Source organism: Fundulus heteroclitus, chromosome 16, assembly GCF_011125445.2.
Source record: "Fundulus heteroclitus isolate FHET01 chromosome 16, MU-UCD_Fhet_4.1, whole genome shotgun sequence".
Taxonomy (NCBI): domain Eukaryota; kingdom Metazoa; phylum Chordata; class Actinopteri; order Cyprinodontiformes; family Fundulidae; genus Fundulus; species Fundulus heteroclitus.
The window spans coordinates 36,708,295-36,729,118 of record NC_046376.1 but is presented as its reverse complement, the minus strand read 5'-3'; the positions used below and the strand labels follow the sequence as shown (position 1 = coordinate 36,729,118).

Here is a 20,824-nt window from a genome sequence, read left to right as displayed (position 1 = left end):
CAAATTATTTTATTGTCCTTTAAATTCTGAAACACTGATATATTTTCTCCTCTAACATCTCCATGTGGCATTTTGATCCCTAACTGATTCCTCCCAGCCCTTTTATCCCCGTCAGCCCTTTTTCCACTAAGTATTTTTTCACTTAGTCTTTTTCCATTTGGTCTAGCTGTGCAGCTGTCAATGTAAAAACAGAGGGGGAGTTGTTTGGAACAGCATTACCTCCTCAGCTTCTCTCCTATTGGGCAAACTCAAGCCTGTTGGATGGGAGAAGCTGCTGAGAGCCTGCCTGGTTGTGGTGGAATGGAGCTAATTGTAGTGGCTAACTTCTGTTGTGTTTGCTAATGATCTTAGAAGTGTTGTGGATTTGGCAGCAGAGTAGCACAGTTAGCAGATAGTCGGGATAGTTTACTGCATCAGGTTAACTGTCTGAGATAACGCTTCGGTCTGCTGGAACACGGATTATTACGGCAGCTGTCGGGTCGCTTTCAAAATCAAAGCATGCCGTAGAGATGGTCTATTTTTCACATCTAATCAGACAAAACATCCTTTTAAGAATCTCACAGAATTACCATCTTAAAGGAAAAGTCCGGTCAAAATCAGAATACAAACTGCTGAAAGTACTTTAAATATAAAATTATTACATACTTTTGAATAAATGATAAGTTTTTTTAATTAAGAGTAATTTTCATTTGAATGTGCTTTAGTGGAGGCATCCATGTTGGTCAAGAACAGTACTGCCACCTCCCAGTTTGTGACGTCACGGTGCGGGATCGGCTGTTGAGCAAGTCTCAATGCCCTATCTGTCCCCTTGTAAATAAATACCCATTTTCATGCCAACTTTTTTTTTTACCTCTTACACAAAGATAAAGTACGGTTTATGAGTTGGGTTCTGCAATGTTATCAGGGAGTAAAAACTCATCTTTAGAACCAATCTCTGCTTAAAATGGTGATCTGCACCGCCTAATCTACTTTCAGCAGTTATGATGAGTTATTGCAACCGTAAACTGCAGAAAATACGGGCAGAGCGGGTCCTTCTGCCTTTACTTTGCTCCTATGTCAGGATGAGCTCCAGTGCATTATGAGGCGTAGGGATATTTCAGCGTCACTTAGTTTAGAGCCCAAACAAGCGACTTCACTTTCAGAAACAAGCCCAAAAAACTGCAACCCGCAACTCATGAAATTTACAAGCGACTTTAGAAAAAAGAAGACCAAAGTCGCATAAAATAATTGGGCTTCGCAACAGTGAGCATTCTTTCCAAGTGTGTCATATCACTCCGCCCCTCTGGTCGGGTAAACAAATGTCCCCGCAAATTCTACATTATAAAAAAGAAAAACCTACCGAAAATTCTCGCTTTCATGTCATCTTGAAGACATTCTTCTTCGAAATGGTGGCTACAGATGATGTGTTTTTTCTCTGGCAAGAAGTTCAATGGCAAATCTTCCCTCTTCAAGTTGGCAATCCAACGACGAACCCGTGGTGGATCATCAATCGGAAAGGCTTACTAACTAATGTTTTTTCACATTTACCCGATTTATTGGAACATCCAACTGCTATGCATGTGAGCATTGTTGCTTCAACAATAGCTCTCGAGAATGTCAATGGTGAAGTCCTCTCGAAATCCGAAATAATTGTTGTTAATCGCAGCTGTGTACAACAGTTCCTATTGAATTAGCTTGTAAAGCGCGGTGCCTAACCACACAGAGACGTCAGAGGATGTGATGTCAGGCGGCCATTTTTGCCCAAATTTAGGCAATAATGGCCGCCCCCAGACTCAGTGATCGAGATGACAATTTATGCTTTTATTTTTTTACTGATTAACGCTAAATTCATTAAATCTCCACGAACGTATTAGTTTTAGGTATAGGTAATGATCCACTGATTTTTCCTTGTTGACTGGACTTCTCCTTTAAAGCTTGGTAAATATGTATAAAACACATTAAAGCCATCATTCAAGGATGATTTTTGTCCTGATAGCCTAAAGACCTTAGTTTCTAATTCATATTTCAACTGGAAATTTATGATTAAAGTTCATACAGATGTATATTTATAATTCTAAAAATAAATATAGACTTGGTCCAAATCCAAAAAAACAGAGGGGTATTAGCCTGTTCGTTAAGAGCAGCGCTTGCTCTCTAGGAATGCTGGTTAGTTGTCGGTTCTTTCCTGTTTGATTTTTCTGTTATTGTTTATGTTCTGGCTTCTGGTAGGATCTTGGCACTGATGCCTGGTCTGATTACTCACTCAGCACACCAGCCCAGCTTCACCCCGCCTGCAATAATCTCTCACTGGTTTCACCTGTTTCCACCTCCATATAAACTGTGTTCAGACCAGTCATCAGTGCCAGATCATCTTTCCATGCCTACGGGTGAGTCTTAGTCCAGCAAATCCTGTTCCTGTTCTGTCTGTTGATTTTCACCCTGTTTGCCTCCAGAGATCTGAGCCAGCCTGACTTGTGTACAACCTGTTGTTGTTCCTGCCTTTTTCGGACTGTCTGCTTTTAGCCTGATCTGATCTGCTCTGTGACTTAGAGTGAGCCTGACCCCGTTCTAGTTTTGTAGCTTGCCGTCCATCGGCTCTGGACTGATTGTTTGCTGCCTGTCATGATGCAGCCTGAAGGCTGCATTCTGAACATATCTGACCCTGTCTCCAGTGCAGCCCTGATTGGGAACACCTGACAGGCTGCAATCAACCATGGACTCGCTCCACCTGCTCACCCTGCTATAAAGCCAACCTCAGTTTGTTCTTTGTCACCGGTTCGTCTCCAGTCCTCTGAACATCAAGCCTGTCCTGTTCCTGCTCGTGTCCTGGTCCTGGTCCTGGTCCTGTTCCTGTCTGTTCCCGTCTGCCAGTTCCTGTACCCCTGCAACCTCCGTCTGGTAAATGACTCTGGCTTTCATCATCCACTTCTTGCTGCTTCAATAAACTCTGGAAACTAGCTCTGTGTGTGTGTGTGCTGTGTTCTGGGTTCATCCAAGACAAATCATGACACTGCGGTCCGTTTTTTGCTCGACGGTCATTTTTGGGTTTAATAACAAAGATTATTACAAAATGAGCTGGACTTTCTCTCCACCTGTGGGTGTCTGCACATCTGATATATATTCATAAAAAAGCTATTCATAAAATAAAAACTGGATAATAGGGCCAGTATATAAAAGAACGTTTTCTATTCTGATCTTAGTATAAATGTTGGTCAAAGTGTTTATTTTCCATTTCATACGGACTCCCAAAATAAAACCCATAAACATGGTAAAATTACCAATATCAGGATTTTCATAAGCAATAGTAACTAAAACTATCCATTATCCCTATGTAATTTCTGGACAGATTTAAAGTTTACCATTTAGGTTTCTCTCAAAAATCTCATCCATAGGATACAAATCCCTCGAAGACCATAGGGGAAAAACTGTATTCATGATCCTTTAAAAATAGATTTAAAAATCTGCGATGTGCCAGGCTGAGTCCTCTACATATTAATACTAAGCCATCCAAAGATGGTCACTTACAAAAAAGCAATATAAAAAACATAAACAAAAAAACTACATCAAATTTCATGTAAAATATGTAACAGATGTAACATTGGGATTATTCCAAAATTACCTATATTTCACATCATACCGATAAACTAAATAATCTATAAAGGCATCCTGTTGAGGCTAGAAGTAGACCATCTATGTCTCTAGAAATGCACAGTATATGTGCTGTAAAATCTGAAGCTAGCTCAATATTTCAATATCAATTTTGTTGTATATTTATCAGTTACAGATTTGTTCCTGGCTATTAAAAAAGATTATCATAATGACACTACACTGAGCTTAATCGGACACTTTTTCAACAGATTGTGTTTCCTCGATAGTCAACATATGACCCTAAAGCAGTAAAAAAAACAAATGATCAAATAATGATAAATGGCTTGTACTTGTATAGCGCTTTAACTAGTTCGACGACTCCAAAGTACTTTACACTACAATCAGTCATTCACCCATTCACACACACATTCTCACCCCAAGGGTGGTGAGCTATGTTAGCGCTGATGTATGGCAGCCTCACCTCAGATTGCCATGGGCCCTCTGACTACCACCAGTAGGCAGTTCGGGTGAAGTGTCTTGCACAAGGACACACGACTGGAGTGGTGGTGGGGGATCGACCCAGCAACCCACTAATTGCAGGACGGACTCCCTAACTCCTGCACCACTGTCACCCAAATAATGCTTATTCATGTACAAATATTTTGGATTGACAAAGATTATTACAAAAGGTAACAGGTGGACAATCTTGTTTATGAGCTGAATTTTCACTGCAGGTTTAAATAAAAAAGGGGTAGAGGAAAAATACTTGTAATAAATACACAAAGTAAATAAACAGTTCTAGACAAAAACGGATTAATGAAAATGTGTGGTTTAAATAAACAAGCAATAAAGCAGAGATAAAATGTGACAGTTCAATATTGAAATAGAAATATATATTGGTAGCTGATTAGCAATTCATTATTTTGTTACATTTAATGGCACACAATTTAATATTTTAGCTACTTTTTGGCCCTTTATTTATTTTATTGAATAATTTATTTATTTTTGTATGTATTCTGAGTTATGGCAGGATGGGTACTCCATAGTTGAGAAGTCATTGAGTTACTAGTAAAAACAAGGCCACATTCACCCCTCTACATTAAATCCTACATCAGAGAACCAAAAATACGTCTGAGCAGGTAAGCAGGTATCTGTTGTGGTTTGTTGTCACAGCAGTCTACCTAGAATCAGGGGCAGTGGGTGCCAAAAGACAGGGTGCCTGCCTGCCCATTTGCCAGCCCTGCCGGTGCCCTGGTGGTTTGGGGCCCCCCAAGGGCTGACAAACTTTGAAACAATTCAGAACCACAACAGCAGAAAAGTTGCACTGATAGCACAGTTCTCACATTCCATGACGGAGCCCCCCTCTCACTAAAAGTGCAGTGTTTTTAAGTAAAAAAACAGGAGCACAAGTTCCTGGCTACACAGAACCATAGACTCCATCAAAATAAAAATAAGTTATCCTTTTGGAAGCAAAAAAAGACAAAAAAAGAGAAAGAAAAGATAAATAAAGAAATTTAACACAAGTGCTGAGTGTAGCCTTGGGGATTATAAAAATCCTTTGAGCTAAATAAACTGCTTATTTAGCTCAAACCAATGTCTCAACATCCAGTTTTAACTTAGCCAAGTAAGTTAGTACTGTACTGCCAAGTTTATCTTGTTTGATACATAAGCACAGGCTGCACAGCTGCATCGACTTGTGTCAAAATGAAAATAAGTGCTCCTTCTAGAATAAAAAAAGAAAGGAAAATGAGGAAGAAGAGAAGAGAAAACAAGAGTGGTAAGTGTGATAGCTTATCCAGGCTTATTTAGCTCAACTCTTCGTGCAGTTTTAACTTAACTAGGTCCATACCGCGTACCTGGCTTGAAAAAGCTATAACTTTGCTTAGCAAGCTTGCTGTATGTAAAAACTGTCTAAAACAATAGCATCCCATTTTTTTTACTCAAAAGTGTCTTTCAAACACCCAAGCTAAGAATGCTAAATTACTGATGTAGGGCCTGGTCTTCAAAGATTCCAAATAAGGACCGCTAAGTTGCATGGACAAAAAAAAACTGTGCAAGCAAAAGGTGGATATATTGCACCCGATCTTCAAAGATTGTATCCCCAGTGGATAAGACGTGCAAAACAGATTTGGTCCACTCCATTTAAATGAGTAAATTGTGTGCACTATTGGCTGTTTGGGAGTTGCTGTCAAAGAAAGAGGAAGATCAAATCCTTCACATAATAATCCAGACACCCAGGAAGCACAAAACCGTTTTTTAATAAAAGGAAAACTTCTGCTATTAAACTTTTTCTTAGAGACAATATTGTTATTAAAAAAGAAAAGAAAAGGTTGTTTTGCCAGCAGAAGTTCTGCAAAACAGAAGAAAAAAACTTTTAGTTTATGTCTGAGTTTCATGAGAAAATATTACTGCTGACAAATTAGCTGTTTCCCAGTTTATCATTATTCTACTGGTTCATGTATCAGCAATGGTGACCCTGTCAAATAGGACAGTTGAGCAGAGTTTCTCCAGCCCTGTTGGCTCAAACCTCCCTCCAGTCGTTTGAGGTGACAATGATAACTATTTAAAAAAATAACTGAAATAACTAGATCTGTCCAGAGTTTATTCAGCCTTTCCCCCATTGACTGTCCAGAGAGTCAAATGAGAGTCAGGGATTTTTCCTTGATTCTTCTCTGTGATTGAGGATTGGCAGGTAAAATACTGAAAAATGTTATGCCACCCACCACTCATTTATTACATCAAAGCTAAGAATTCCCCCCAAATTCCATTGATGAATGCATCAACCAACAGCTTTTGCCCTGATGCGCTTTTTCATGTTGTAAAAGGTTAGATTAAATAATAAAAACTCTCGGTATAAATAGGGCCAGTTATTTAATTCCTTCGTTTCCGGTTTTAAACGATCTTGTATAGTTCTGTATCAAGTCCGAAGACGACAAAAGCACTTTACACTCGATTCAGTCATTTATTCACACCCTGACAAGCTACATTATAGTCACAGCTGCCCTGGGGCAGTATGACAGAAGTGAGGCTGATTGTCATGATTTAGTTTTTGTTTGTTTTGTTTGGACTGTTCTGGACCGAGTGTGCCCACTCCTTAACCATCAGTTTTTCTCCAATCAGCTCAATCCACCCTCTGCCATATGCCACCAGTCATCATTCTATCGTTCAGTCCTTTGCCAGCCACCACTGTGCACCTGATCAGCTCCACTTGCTGCAATCAATTAGTGTCAATCTGCTTACCTGTTCCCCTGCCTACATATATCTGTCTCAGTCTTCCACTCACTGCCAGAACTTGTCCCGTTGCCTGCAAGTGATTGTTTCCCAGTGACTTCTCGTCTCTCTTCTTTGTTGTCTGGCTTGAATATTGGGTCAGAACTCTTCCAATAACACAATTGGCACCACTGGGCCCTTTGACCACCGCCAGCAGGCAAGGCGAGTGAAGTGTGTTGCCCAAGCACACAGTGACTGAGACAGATGGAGCGGGGGATTGAACCGGCAACTCACTGGTTACAGGATGAACCAGTGAGTTTTACGTATCCCAGTTTTTATTAAGAAAAATTAAGAAATCCGAATCGGTCAAAACTGGAATCAACGTTAAATACCCAAAAGAAAAAGTAGAAACGCGTACTGGCCAAAATAAAAAAAATACTGGTGGGTGCATTTCTAGTTATACGTTTATCTTTAAAAGGGACAAAAAAGCTTGGGAAAGTTGACCAGAAAAGTCCTATGTCAACAGTAGCCCTATAAACACTATAGGATCTAAAGAAAAAGCCAAGTGAATTATTTTGATATTGGGAAAATCAATTTCACATTTATATTACAATGGGTCATAGTTGTAAATGGTGAAATCACACAATGTGTGTGTGTGTGTGTGTGTGTGTGTGTGTGTGTGTGTGTGTGTGTGTGTGTGTGTGTACTTGTACTTGCAGCTGAGTGAGGACTTTGGTGTAAAAGTCATCACCATGGCTGTGTTTTATTACTGGGTAGAAAGTAAAAGAAAAATAGTTTGACCACTGACCAGTTCAACTTGAAACAGACCGGCTGGTTGGGAATCCTCCCAAACCTCCCTGACCACCCCGCGCCTTGGTGTGACTGACTTTAGCCACCGCTCCAAGTTAGTACTACTGGAAAAGAGGCATTCATTCTGTTAGACTATTAATTAGCACTGTAGAGTGGATCGCCCGCAGCCCCATTGCCCGGTCCGTTTAAGAGACCTATAGGTGAACATCCCCAGGGCCTTTCCTCGTCTTATTTTACCTCTGTTCTGTCAGACTCTGTGCAGTCTGCATGGCTGCAGTATCTTCTCACAGAAAGCACTGTGCCTGCAGCTGAAAGGGGCACGAATTCATCACACAGTGACATGATGGATAAGGGGAAACTGCTTTTAGGGTGCAGATTACCTTTACTTATTTATTCTTTTTAACTGCTCGTGCCACCCCCCTATGTGTAATAGAAAAAAGTGCCGCCCCAGGTGGCTGCCCAGTTCGCCCGTGCCAAAAACCACTACTGCACCATCCTCACTTTGTATTTAAATGAAGGATGTGTGTGAGTGTGTGTTTTATTGTACTTTCTCTGTGATGTCGAGGTCACAGGAGTCAATGCTGTCCGTGAACAGATCCTCTGTACTGCTGCACTGACTGGAGCCAAAAACACCCTGGTTAGCCTGGAACAGCTGACTGCAGAGAGAGCAAGAGGTATTAGAGAGCAAATAGATCAAATTACTCATTACCAAAACATAAATATGTCTTTTCTCTAAATAGTCTAAATAACCACTAATATTTAACATTTGCTACAAAAAGGTAAGATTAGGTCATCACCAAGAATGTCATTTACTCACCGTCCAAATGCTGTGCTGGAAATCTTTCTATTAGGGCTGAAACACAAGACAGAAACTGAGACTCAATCTTCATATCAAATCTCAATCTAGTCTCCACAATCTAAAGAGGACACCATTTTTGTATCACCTGTTACAGTACAGAGAACACTGGTACTGTAACAAATACAACTACCGCTCTTGTTTTTATATCTGTCTTATAATGACTATTCCGCATACAACAATCTACATTTCAATCTGAATTTAACAGCAACTGCAATGACTCACACATCTAAAAGTTGCAACCACTCATCCCACCAGCTTGGATTGTAGTTGCCATAGAAACAATCAGGCTCTTTTTTTTGTCTGGTTTGACCACTTGATGGCAAATATGTATAGGATAGTGGGTTTCGTGTGAATGCCTGACATCTCTGACAGCTAACCTGAGCTTTGTTACTTGATGATGAAATGCATAAATAAGTTAAACCGAGTCTGCAAATCAAATATGTAAGTGCAATGTTTTGATGTATGTACTTTCTCTACCTGTTTGCCTTGAGGTTTCTCAGCCGAGCCTCTAGGTCATTGAGAAGATTTACTTTCTTGCAGCACTGAGAGCAGTAGATGTCGAGCAGATCACTGTTGTACAGCTGCTGCATCTTCTGGGGAGTGTGCCCGGCACTGTGTTTGTAAAGGAAAACATGAACACAACATGGAACCCATAACCAGATAAAAACTTCCAAAGATATCTATAAGAAAAACAGTTCATGTAAAAAGTTATTTTCATTTAAAAAAGAGATAAAGAGATATGGATATAAAATTACTCAAGTACAGTATACCTAAATAAAATAGGTTAAAAAATTATAGACATGGTGACGAAAGAATAAATTACACCAAACAAGAAACCGAAATTTGTGCATGTCTTCAAGGGCAGGAGAAGCTTTTAGGTGTACATTTGAGAAAAAAAAGTTGTCTTTTACTAAATCTGATTGAGAGCATTTTAATGATACACGGTAAAAAAAAAAGAAGAAAAATCAGAAATCCTTCCTTTACACTGTTTACATAACTGGAAATCTAGACCTTCCAAATTACTATATTTTACACATTATTTGACTTTTCTTTAATATGTCAGGAGTTTACTCTGGTTGCATACAAAGTTTTAATGTGACGTGCTTTAAATGAAGAAAGATCAATGAAACTGTATTATGCTACAACATCTCGAGACATGTCTTCTGTTCATTCAGGAAAACTCAGACAGAACATAAAAGAGTGCTTTAAAAGTGACTGGCACCTGGAATAGCCTGCTTTAATTGAAGCTGTTCTTTGATTTAACACCGGAGCATCTGCTTCATAACTTCTCAATGGTTCCAGACACTTAAATAGAATGGAGCTATAGCTAGCATTACAGGTACACTTCCCTTTGCTCTTAGAAAGATGTGTTAAGAATATTCTGAGAACAATTAAAGATTGTATTAGTGTGTATTTCCACACAAATTCCAAACCTGGATGGGAGTGAGGAACCCAGGTCTGAGAAGCCATTTGTCCTGCTATCATCCTCAGGGCAGGGACTACTGGGGCTGAAATCTGCATCTACCCCCTCACCGTAGTCCTCAAATTGCTCTTCTCTGGGGATTAGAGGGGCAGAGGCTGATCCAATCACATATCTGGGGTTGTACAGCAACTTCTTTAGTAAAGATAGGTTTTTCAGAAATTACAAATGCTCACTTGTTTATTGGTATTTATGGTATATATTTTTAGAACTGACCTGTCTTGTGATGTCTCATGGGAGTCAGACCGGTGGGTGTTTTCAACACTTCTGTCCCTGTCGCATTCTGCCTGAGCTCCACGCTTCGCGTCATACACACTGCACTCTGGGTAAGACCTCGTACATGTGATAATAGGAGGGCCAAGCTTTACCTCACCATCCTGCATACATACAAAATCAAACAGCATCATACCAACATACCAACAAACTGTATATAAAAAAGAATTATAAAACACCATACTCAGATTTGGTGGTGGTCTACTTTATTAAGAATGATTATAAAGTCTTTTATGATAATAAATTAGAATTAATATACATCTTTTAAGGAGCAATAAGTGAAATTTCACCACTAAGTGGTGTTGAACACTGTCTATAGACCGAAACAAGATGCATGACAAGCTGTCCTTTTCTCTACCTGCACTCCAGCTGCAACCCAGCCCCTCTATTCCCCCTCTCCTTCTAACCAGTCACATATGTGCAAATTTGTAAAGGATGAAAACACAGCAAAACAGCATCCCCTTTCGGAGGAACATTTCTAGTGAAGAAGTAAGTCACTCATATCTTTATAATGCTGTTAGTAAGAGAACATGTTGATCTGCTGGTGGTGCTCTTCGCCATATTGCTCGAACGCTGTGCTGCTCTGACGGTGGCATTTTAGAGCAGGGAGGGGCTAAGCCCTGAGTGGCAGCTGCTCACACACTCATACATGCACACACAGCAGGCCTGGCTATGTAAACGAGACTGGAGAACAACAGATAGATGCGGTGTGACGTCATACTACCAATATTAGTTTTAGTTCTTCACATCACTATTTCTATCTAAAATAATTAACTTTCACTTATTGCTCCTTTAAATGTGCAAAGATGGCAGTACAATGCAATGCAACAGCACAACACACAGCTTCAAGATTCAGTGTTTCTTGTCATATGATTTGTATGGTAGTAGCAAGCATTCCTGTACAATAAAATACTTTGTTTGCTGACTGCAAGCATGCCAAAACACTTTGAAAAATATGAATACAAACATTTAATGATTTAAGCAATATTTATAACACAAAATGGGTATGGAAACTGTACAAATCGTGCTTCCTGGTGTCCAATGAGGAACTTCAAGAATCAAGAATCAGGAGTATTTATTGCCATTATGTAACCATAATGAAATTTTTCTTGAGACACCGGCTCAGACAGGAATAAATACTGAGTAGGTTTTGTTGTGCCATATTACAGCCATGATCATGAAAATAATTGAGGTCAGATTGAATTCTGACCCCACAGCCACAAAGGAGAGTCAGCAGGGACGGCCCGCTCCCAGCAGGGGTCCCTTGCTGCTATAAAACTTTCCTCCCACAGACAAAGCCTCTCTCTCTTCAGACACCTCTCTTCTGCAGCCTCTTCATTCCTGACCAGACCCGCAGTCGACCACCACTTCTCTCCTGGGCTCCCGAGGAGGGGTGGGGTGGTGGTGGTGGTGGTGGTGGTGGGGGGGGGGGTAGCCTTCCCCTAAACCATGAGGCCACGTGGTCCCCTCTGCTGGGACATCTGAAGGAATGTAGCTGGACCAGCAACGCTTGATCCAGGGTCTGCTCAACTCGTCTGCCTGCTTCGATGGAGGACCTCCCTGGAATCGGAGGAACTGCTGGGATAGAGCTAAGTTGCACACTGACTCCTGCGCAAACAGCTTTGTTCATTTAGTCAGCTGTTGCAGGAAAGCAAACGCGAGACGGTGGATGCCTTCCCTCACCAGACAAGCTGAGCGATCAGACTATTAAATGGACATCGATCCCGACCACACATGCGTGCTTCTGATAGGCAACAGAACCCCAAGCTGCCCAAACACGCTGTTGGTCAGCTCATAGCTGCAGAGCTAAATGCTAGCCTGCCAAGACAAACCAACAACCTTCCTGCTTTTCAGTGCTTCTTCCTCGAATGGCCAAAGTGGACAGAACTCACACGAGGCAAAAGACAAGTTTGGGCAGAGAGCTGAGGGCGAAGTTAAATGGTTTGTTTGGAAATGTTCTGTAAATCATTTGGACACATGGTTGCTTTTAAAACAACAGTTTTAATTGATATTAACGCATATTCAGATAAAAATAAAATGTTCAGGTTCAATATATTAACTAAGTTTCCTGATAAACTAAAATGTGTGTGAATAGTCCTTAGTATCTGTATAAAATTTTAATATTCAAGTAAATAAAGACAGATAGTAGTAGTAGGTTAGGTCAGTTTACAGAACTATGTAAAACACTGTGGAATTGTGTTAAAAAAAAACTCCATGAGAAGTTAAAAACTCTGCAAATAGTCGTTAGCAAAGATTTTAATGTTCCAGTTAGTTCAAATGTTCAGATTAAAATATACGCAATTCGCATGAATGTCTAAAACTCCCTGAGAAGCCAAAAGTGTGCAAATACACATTAGCATGTGATAGACAGTGTAATAATTCTTTATCGGATTAAGAACCTGTGGAACCAGTAGTAGGCTGGTGGTTTATTGATTCTCAGCAGGGGGAGATAGCCTTTACAGCTTTGGGAAAGAAGCTGTTTTAAGTCTGTTAGTTTTTGATACATTTATTCGTTTACCTAAGGGAAATGAGACAAAGTCCAATGCCTGGGTGTGTGGGATCTGTGGCAATACATCTGGCACTTTTCTGGACCTTTGTAGGATAAACTGTGTCTAGATCTTATAGACAGTATCCCACAACCCTCTGTGCTGTCCTCACCATCCGTGCTAAATCCTTCCTTTCCTGTGCCGTGCAGCTCCCATAACACACTAACACGCTGAGACACAGGATGTTATGGCTACATAAAAGCTTATGAGCAGCTGAGTAGAACGTCCAGTCCATTTCAGTTTTCTAAGAGAGAAGAACCGTTGTTAATTAAATTTACAGTTTTTGATTTTAATTTTTAAAAGTAAATGTTAATTTACATGTGTTTATTGTGTGGGGAAAAGCACTGACAGACCGCCATTACAATTTTCATCTTGCGCACCCCCTAGCAGCAGCTCACACAACCCTGGGGCGCCACACTTTGGGGAATCCCTGGTGTAGATAATCTTTGTCCAGACAAGGCTACACCTCCATCTCTCTCCCTTTTGCTCCTTTTGCAATAACTGATTTTTGCAGGACTATGAGAAACCATCCCACTACAGTGCGATCATAATTTTTTACAGCCTACTCACACTAACTTTTATCCTTTAAAAATAAGAATGTCAACATATACTCCTCATTTACTGACTTTTAACACAACCAAGTAAAAATCACGTTAAACCCTTCTTATTAAGAATATTTCAAGGCAGACAAGCAGAAATCTCTGGGGATAAAGTGTTTCAGTTTTGTGTCCCACTGGCTCCCCATTAGTACAAAGGTTTTACCTGATAAATGTAGCCATTGTCTGTGACTGACTGATGTCGGGATGCCAGGCTTCGAGGACCAACAGCCATCTTTAATATCTCTTCAAAACCTGTGGCAGCCAGGGGAGAACGGAAGATAATCAAGGTGAGAAATAATGAGATATGAATTTTTTTGGAAATATAAGCAGAACTAATATTGCAAAGACACTATACTGCACAGCTTAATAACCCAACACTTAAGACCTAGTTTGCGTCCCTCTACATTTAGGTAACATCCCAAAACTCATAAGGCAAGGCAAGTTATTTGTATAGCACATTTCAGTACCATGACAATTCAAAGTGCTGTACATGAACAGCACTTTGAATTGTCCTGGTGGTGCAGCAAGGCAAACCACTCCACCAGTAGGAGCAGTAAGCAGGTGAGTGCACAAAATATCTATTTTATACCCTTAATTTGAATCGAATTGAATTGAATTTCTTTATTTGTACCACGTAGGGGAAATTTGGTTTCAGTACAGCCCATCAAGAGAAAGACAGACATGGCCTTGCCAGGCACTGCCATCTTGCAGAGGGGAGAAGGGAATACATGAGGATTGTGGAGGGGGAAAAAGTGCATTACTCGCACTAACTCTCTGACATATACCCCCCACCCACCCAGGGGGGGGGATTTATCACCATGTTTGTGGGTGTGTGTATGTGTCTGTATGGGCCCATGACTGTTCAACCCACCCCCCCCCCCCCTCCTCCCCAGCCACAGTCTCAGATGGTATATTATCAGCAGTTCAAGAAGGGACCTGTTCGAGTTCAAAGGTGTCATGAACGGGTCCGGGCAGAAGTAGAGCGTCTTGTTTGCATAACATCCAGGACAATTTGAGATAAGCCAGCCCCAGGTACAGCCATCAGGGTGCTGGATTCAATAACGAGGAGATTGTTTTGTGTCAAGCTGACCAAGAATTTGTGTCAGCCTTCAAGTCTCTGGTGGTCCGTCTTCATGGCAAGTCCCAAACAGCCGAATTGGTTGAACTTTCTGCCGTAATGCGAGCTAGAACTTCCCCGAGGTCTTACCACTCCTCCATACAGTTCAACCCCAGCCGACATGCGATGCTGTGCATGCGATGCTGTGCAAGCAATGCTTGCGGTTTTGTCCACCCACAAACTCCAGGCAGCCTTACCATGGCCAAAACTCAATATATTATATATATATATATATATATATATATATATATATATATATATATATATATATATATATATATATATATATATATATATATATTCATGATATATGAATATATCATATTCATATATCATGAATAACCGGCAGCTCCAAAAATCAGAAAGCCTGTTATCATAAATCCAATTACGTATGCATCTTCCACATCCTCTGTGGACAAAATAGACATGAATCCATGATTCTGTGATGTATCTGGCAGCATGCGTCCCTGCAGGACAGCTCAGCTCCCCCGCGCCTGGTACCCTCGTTGAGAAAATTGTATTAATTGTATTGAGCGATCAGCTAATCTGTTCCATAGTTTTCGTTTCAGAAGTTTTGCAAGAAAATGCTAATTTGTCACTAAAGGTCTTTTTGATATAAAAAAAACCTAGTTTTTTCACACTTGATAATAGATTTCAATAAACTAGATTATTTGCTTTATTAAAATCCTAGACGTGACAGAGGGTGTACTTTCATTTTAGCATGATGATGCTAAAAAGATGCTAAAGCTGCAACTTGCTGCTCATTAGCTTAACATAACAAATATAGATGGAAAACATCAGAAAAGCATCAGGGACCAGATGAATGTTGAAACATTCACAGCATAAATCAAGCAAAACTTTTTGTGAAAGAGAAAAACTAACAAAAAATGTCTTACCTTTAATAGCAAACACAGCATGACAGAAGTCTTTGAAGTTGATTTTACCATGGGCATTAGGACACAGATGCTTAGTCAGCTTCTTCACCTGCAACAACAGACAGGTTCAATTTTCCTCAAATGGAAAACGGATAAGCATTTTCACTGAATGCATGACGACTACAATTTATTACCAAAACCTGACAATCTTAACATAGGCACTATATGAATCCTCCTAAACATGATGTTGCACTACATTAACAAAGACAGGTGTCAGTCTCGTGGACAGTGCATGTCACTGAGCAAATTTCAAAGCTGCTAAATAAAGAAACACATGAGCCAGCCTGGACTATAGACAGTATAGGCAAGTTCTAGGGGCACCGCAGACTCGTAAGGGCAAAATAAGGGTGAGGGTTTGTTTGGTTTGTTTTTTTTTATTTCCAGTTTTTTACTATGCCTGATTTGTTGATAGGTCTGCAATGTTTTTTCTTTCTAAGGTTGCCAGCTCATGGAGTGCAGCTGAGCTGAGACTCAGGTTGAGATTCTGACAAGAATAGATGAGAAACAGAATCTATCAAGATGTTATGCCAAACCAATCAAAACCATACCTAATAGAAATCACCCAACAAAATGTCTCCATATCTTTATTTTTTATAAATCCATAAATGGATGAATAAAATGGGGGAAACTTGTTGTGTTTTGGTAAGGATCCAAAATCTTCTTTGGCATTCTGATTTAATCCATTCTGGATTTTTCACTGATATTTTAGGTACTTCTCACCCAGGTTGCCTGCAGCTGTTGGTTTCTAGACGTAGTGTAGAAGAAGCCAATCTCTAGCAGCTGAATTGTGCCCAAGTATAAGCTACAAACAGGCTTATTCTAAACCCGGTATTTGCCAAACCCATTTCCCTAGTTAATTAGACATTCATACTTAATTACTTTTACATGTCTTGGGAGTTGGGTTTTATGTTTATCACACAGACTTGACTTTGTACTGTTGAATCAGAATCAGTTTCTGAACTTCTTCCTCCTGATGGCTTGTTCTGCTCCCATGAGGCAACCAGCAAAGGTAGGGGACTAGAATCAGTGTTTAAATCTATCCTTATCCCTCATAAATGTTCACATAACTATGCCAATTTAGAACTACAACAGTTTGATCTACATTTTATATTTTACATGCTATGTGCACCAATTTAAAAACCATCAAAGTTCAACAAGGACTTTACACAGGAGTTTTTGAAGTTTGTGGCTGTGTTCATTTTAAAGTTTAAACATCTCTTACATGCTGGGTATTTTAATGTTAATGTGTGCTGTGACTCATAACCTTTAGCTATGTGGAAGTCTTTAATCTAACGCAAACTGTGACCACGTCAATGAAAGAGAAGAGTCACTCAATTGACCTCATTCTATCTATGCAAAGGTTTAAATGTATGTGTTTACAATGCTGGTATCCTGGAATTTGTTTTATTTTTATAATATTATATAATATTGCTTATATTAGAGATGCCAAATTCACAGATTAAATTGTGTGTCCTGGCAAAAGGCGGGCATGCATGTATGGAATTTAGTCAAAGGCAAACATAATCTCTGTTTTTACTGGTACATTTATGATATACAAATCTCTTTGCCAGGTAAATCCAGTGAAAGTGGGATATTGAGTGCTTTGTTGTAGTTCCTGAGCCATGAAGAATATAAATATCAGACAGTAATCTGATAGCCATGAGAAATATGAGACTGTAGGACCTTCCTAGGACTGCCCTCATAGTAGGATGCCTCCTGGCTCATACAAATCTATCCCCCTGATTCAAACCAATCTCTTTTCCCACTGCCAGCCGAGAAACATGGTCCCTCCAGCGTGTCCCAAGTCTTCCTCTGGGCCTCCTCCCAATGAGACGTGCCCGGAACACCTCACCAGGGAGGTGTCTAGGAGGCATCCTTACCAGAGGCCCAAGCCACCCCCACTGGCTCCTCTCGACGTGGAGGAACAGCAGCTCTACTCTGAGTCCCCTCCAGATCACCAAGCTTCTCACCCTATCTCTACCCCAGACACACTACGGAGACAACTCATTTCAGCCGCTTGTATCCACAATCTCGTTCTTTCAGTCACCACCCTAATCTCATGACCATAGATGAGGGTGGGAACGTAGATTGACCGATAAATTGAGAGCTTTGCCTTTTGACTCAGCTCTCTCTTCACAACAACAGACCGGTACAACGCTTGCTTCACTGCAGACACAGCACCAATCCGTCTATTGATCTCCCGTTCCATCTTTCCCTCATTCATGAACAAGACCGCAAGATACTTAAACTCCTCCACTTGGTGCAGGACATTCTCCCATACCCAGATAAGGCACTCTACCCTTTTTTGCCTTAAGAACTAATCTCAGCCTGAACAAAATGGAAAAGGAACTCTACCCCATTTCGGCTCAAGAACCATTCTCAGTCCGAACAAAATGGTGATCTGTACCATGTGATCTACTCTCAATTGCGGGTATGGCCAATTAGTGCAACTGTAAACTGCACAAAATAGGGGATAGTTGCTCCCTCCACATTTATTTTCTGTTTGCTCTCATGCCTTGAATAGAAAAGACCCATCCAATAAGGCGCCGTAGCAGAATGCGCTCCAGCATGTAATGAGGCATCTACATATATAATGTCTATGAGTATAAAGCTCAGCCTCATCCTGGTGACTTCCTGCTACCATCCACATCCTGCTACCATCTACATCTAGAAGGGTTAGTAATATATGAATCAAGAGAAACATGTTTCTGTATGTTTAGGTGAAATATAATAAACTGAAACCACTAAGTTACGAGAAGAATTTTTGATTCACATCAATACTAAGAGGTTGAGGGCTAGAGTTGGCCTAACACTTCAGAAAACTCTTACTTATGCAGAGACTGTCCACAAAAGTGAGATGGAAGTGTAGTGAAAACTTTGTAGCCTTATATGTTGACTCAGATAGTCCTTTAGTTATATGAAATGAATGAGGTAAGCAAGTAAAGTTTATTTATAAAGCTTCTTTCACAGACACAAAGTCACAAAGACACATTAAAACAAAAAAGGGCATTAAAGCTTGGAAAACAAAACTGTTTTCAAATGGTTTTTAAAAATCTCTACAAAGTTAGTAAAGCAAAGCAGCATTGGTAAACAGTTCCATAGTTTAGGAGCCATAGACTGAAACGCCCTGTCCCCCAAGGTTTTCGGCCTAGTGAGGGGACGTGTTAAGAACATTATAACAGCCTGGGACTCTGTTAACTCTGTGCTGAAGCAGAGAAGGATGTCCTGCTGTGGGATAAAATACAGGCAGGAGCAAACATCTGAGAATTGGCTGAACGTCATTGGTGAACAAGTATTAAACACAATGGTGTTGTAGAAGGCCATGTGATACTGATAAAATATAAAGCAAAACTTAGATTTTTTCCTCCAAAGGGAATACCTGCATTCTTTCAAAGGAATATGAAATGTGTGTGCATTTTTAAATGGCTGAAAACCAAAACTTTCCAAAAACAGAACGTTCTGTTATACCAAAACACCTTTTTGTTGTGGTTTCATTGAAACCTTGGACCCTATTAGGTGGAAAAGACTGGCTAGATGTAAAACATCGAATTAAAAAAGTGGCAAAATTGTTTGGAAAGAAAGGGTGCATTATGTCAGTGGCACAGTGGGTAGCATTGTTGCAATGCAGCAAGAAGGTCCTGGCTTCAAGTCCTACCCTTGCCTTGGTCTTTCTGCATGGAGTTTGCATGTTCTCCCTGCGTGGGTTCTCTCCAGGTACTCCGGCTTCCTCCCACAGTCCAAAAACATGACTGTTAGGTTAATTGGCCTCTCCTTAGGTGTGAGTGTGTGCGAGAACGGTTGTTTGTGTTGCCCTGCGATAAAACCATTAGTCTATCGCACCAAATAGGCACCAGCACCCCTTGTGAAAGATGGACGGGTTCATTATGTTTCCAATCTCAGTCATGGTACCTTTTCTATAATATTATATTACAATTATATCATTTTTATTTCAGTGTTACCCAAAAGACATAACTAAGGTTTTGCCCTTACATAATTGACTCTTTATCTAACAGTGAATTGGATCCACTGAAGGTCTTTTTATCCAAAGTGATGTGAAATTCAACATTTTAATATTTTCTTCACACCTAAAATACATGAATGGAAAATGTTTTAAAAACCCTATCAGCCACACAATATATTAACATTACATTTGAACTTAAAGTGTAGCTCAACCCCATACTAGAGCCTTACTCCGTCCAATCTCATTTCTACTTTTCTACTTGAAAAATGTGCCGAGAGGAGGCGGAGCCTGGTGAACCAGGAAACGTGCGTGCATGGTCTGGGCAACTAGCAGTAAACTAACTGAATGGTACGCTAATAAACCGCTAACCTCAAAGACTGCAAAACTCACTATTCAAACTCCAACTCACTACAGAGGCACATGATGGAGGTGCTTTTATGAATTAGAGCTACTGACATGTCAGTTTCTCCAAATTATGTCACAGAAACTTTTGAACCAATAGCTATATTGATTCAAAATTCAATGCAAGACACCTGTTGGACCTTAGAAGGGCGCCACACTGACGGTTTCAGACATAAAATCAGGATTTCAACAAATATGCAAAAATTTCTCAAAATAAGCACTAGGATATGTAGACAGTACTATAAGACAACAATATGAGCTCTGCTAGTAAAAATACTACATGGAGACTGATTAGAGAACCTGATCAACCCAGTCCAGAGTCGTCAGACTTACCCACATCTGTGATAAATAATACAATCACTTTATTGCTGCTTGGGCTGTTCTGTCCTTGAGTGTTCTGAAAATCACTTTTAAATGACATGTATCCTTATATATTGTTTTTTTTTCCATGGACAGTGCATGAATGACCAAGCATTTAGACTGAGGTGGTACTAGGAAGTATAATTCCTCCTATATTACCCCCCACCCACCACGACCATGGGTTCAAACCTGACATAAATGGACCGAAATAGGAGCTCCTCAGCACCTGTGAATGCCTACAGAACATGGCAGGTTGTCTATTTGAGGAGCTGGGGCCAATTATTCTCCAACTGTCCATTGTTCCTTATGAAAATGTTGGGTTGCCTTTTAAAGCAAGCATAATTGTTATCGTTTTTTTTTTTTTTTTTTATCCCCAACCAGCCCTTCCCTTCCTTCAGCTCACCTCGTCTCCTTGACCGAACTGAAGCCCAAGGTCCATCAAGTGCTCCACCCGGATGAAGCCGTCAGCATCCTCGTCACACACATCAAAAACCTCCTTGAGCCTCTTGAGAAACTGCAGGAGTTGGTCCTGGTCGGGGAAACCCTGTCGGTCCATTGCTGGCGCGGCTCTTTGAGTCCAGTAGATTTAACGGAAAAGAGTGGCTTTGTCGGCCGCCATCATCCTCGCTGGCAACCCTCAGCTCCGTCGGACTGACTGGCGCTGCCTCTGCCGCTGCTGTGACATCAGCCGCATCGCATGCTCAA

General features: G+C 40.5%; 1 protein-coding gene across 2 annotated transcripts in view; it reads right to left on the bottom strand.

The window, feature by feature from the left end:
- rab11fip4a (RAB11 family interacting protein 4 (class II) a) overlaps positions 1-20,824 on the bottom strand; it is a 43,317-nt gene extending 22,493 nt beyond the window's left edge. Inside the window, exons 1-8 of one of the 2 annotated variants that reach the window (XM_036148602.1) lie at positions 20,523-20,824; positions 15,358-15,445; positions 13,508-13,596; positions 10,143-10,303; positions 9,880-10,041; positions 8,924-9,058; positions 8,405-8,440; positions 8,135-8,243 (exon numbers count right to left, since the gene is read on the bottom strand). In XM_036148602.1, coding sequence (XP_036004495.1) covers positions 8,135-8,243; positions 8,405-8,440; positions 8,924-9,058; positions 9,880-10,041; positions 10,143-10,303; positions 13,508-13,596; positions 15,358-15,445; positions 20,523-20,675 — 933 coding nt within the window. In that variant the 5' untranslated portion in view covers positions 20,676-20,824. The remainder of the gene's footprint in view (positions 1-8,134; positions 8,244-8,404; positions 8,441-8,923; positions 9,059-9,879; positions 10,042-10,142; positions 10,304-13,507; positions 13,597-15,357; positions 15,446-20,522) is intronic. The other variant, XM_012880736.3, reaches the window with a different exon arrangement.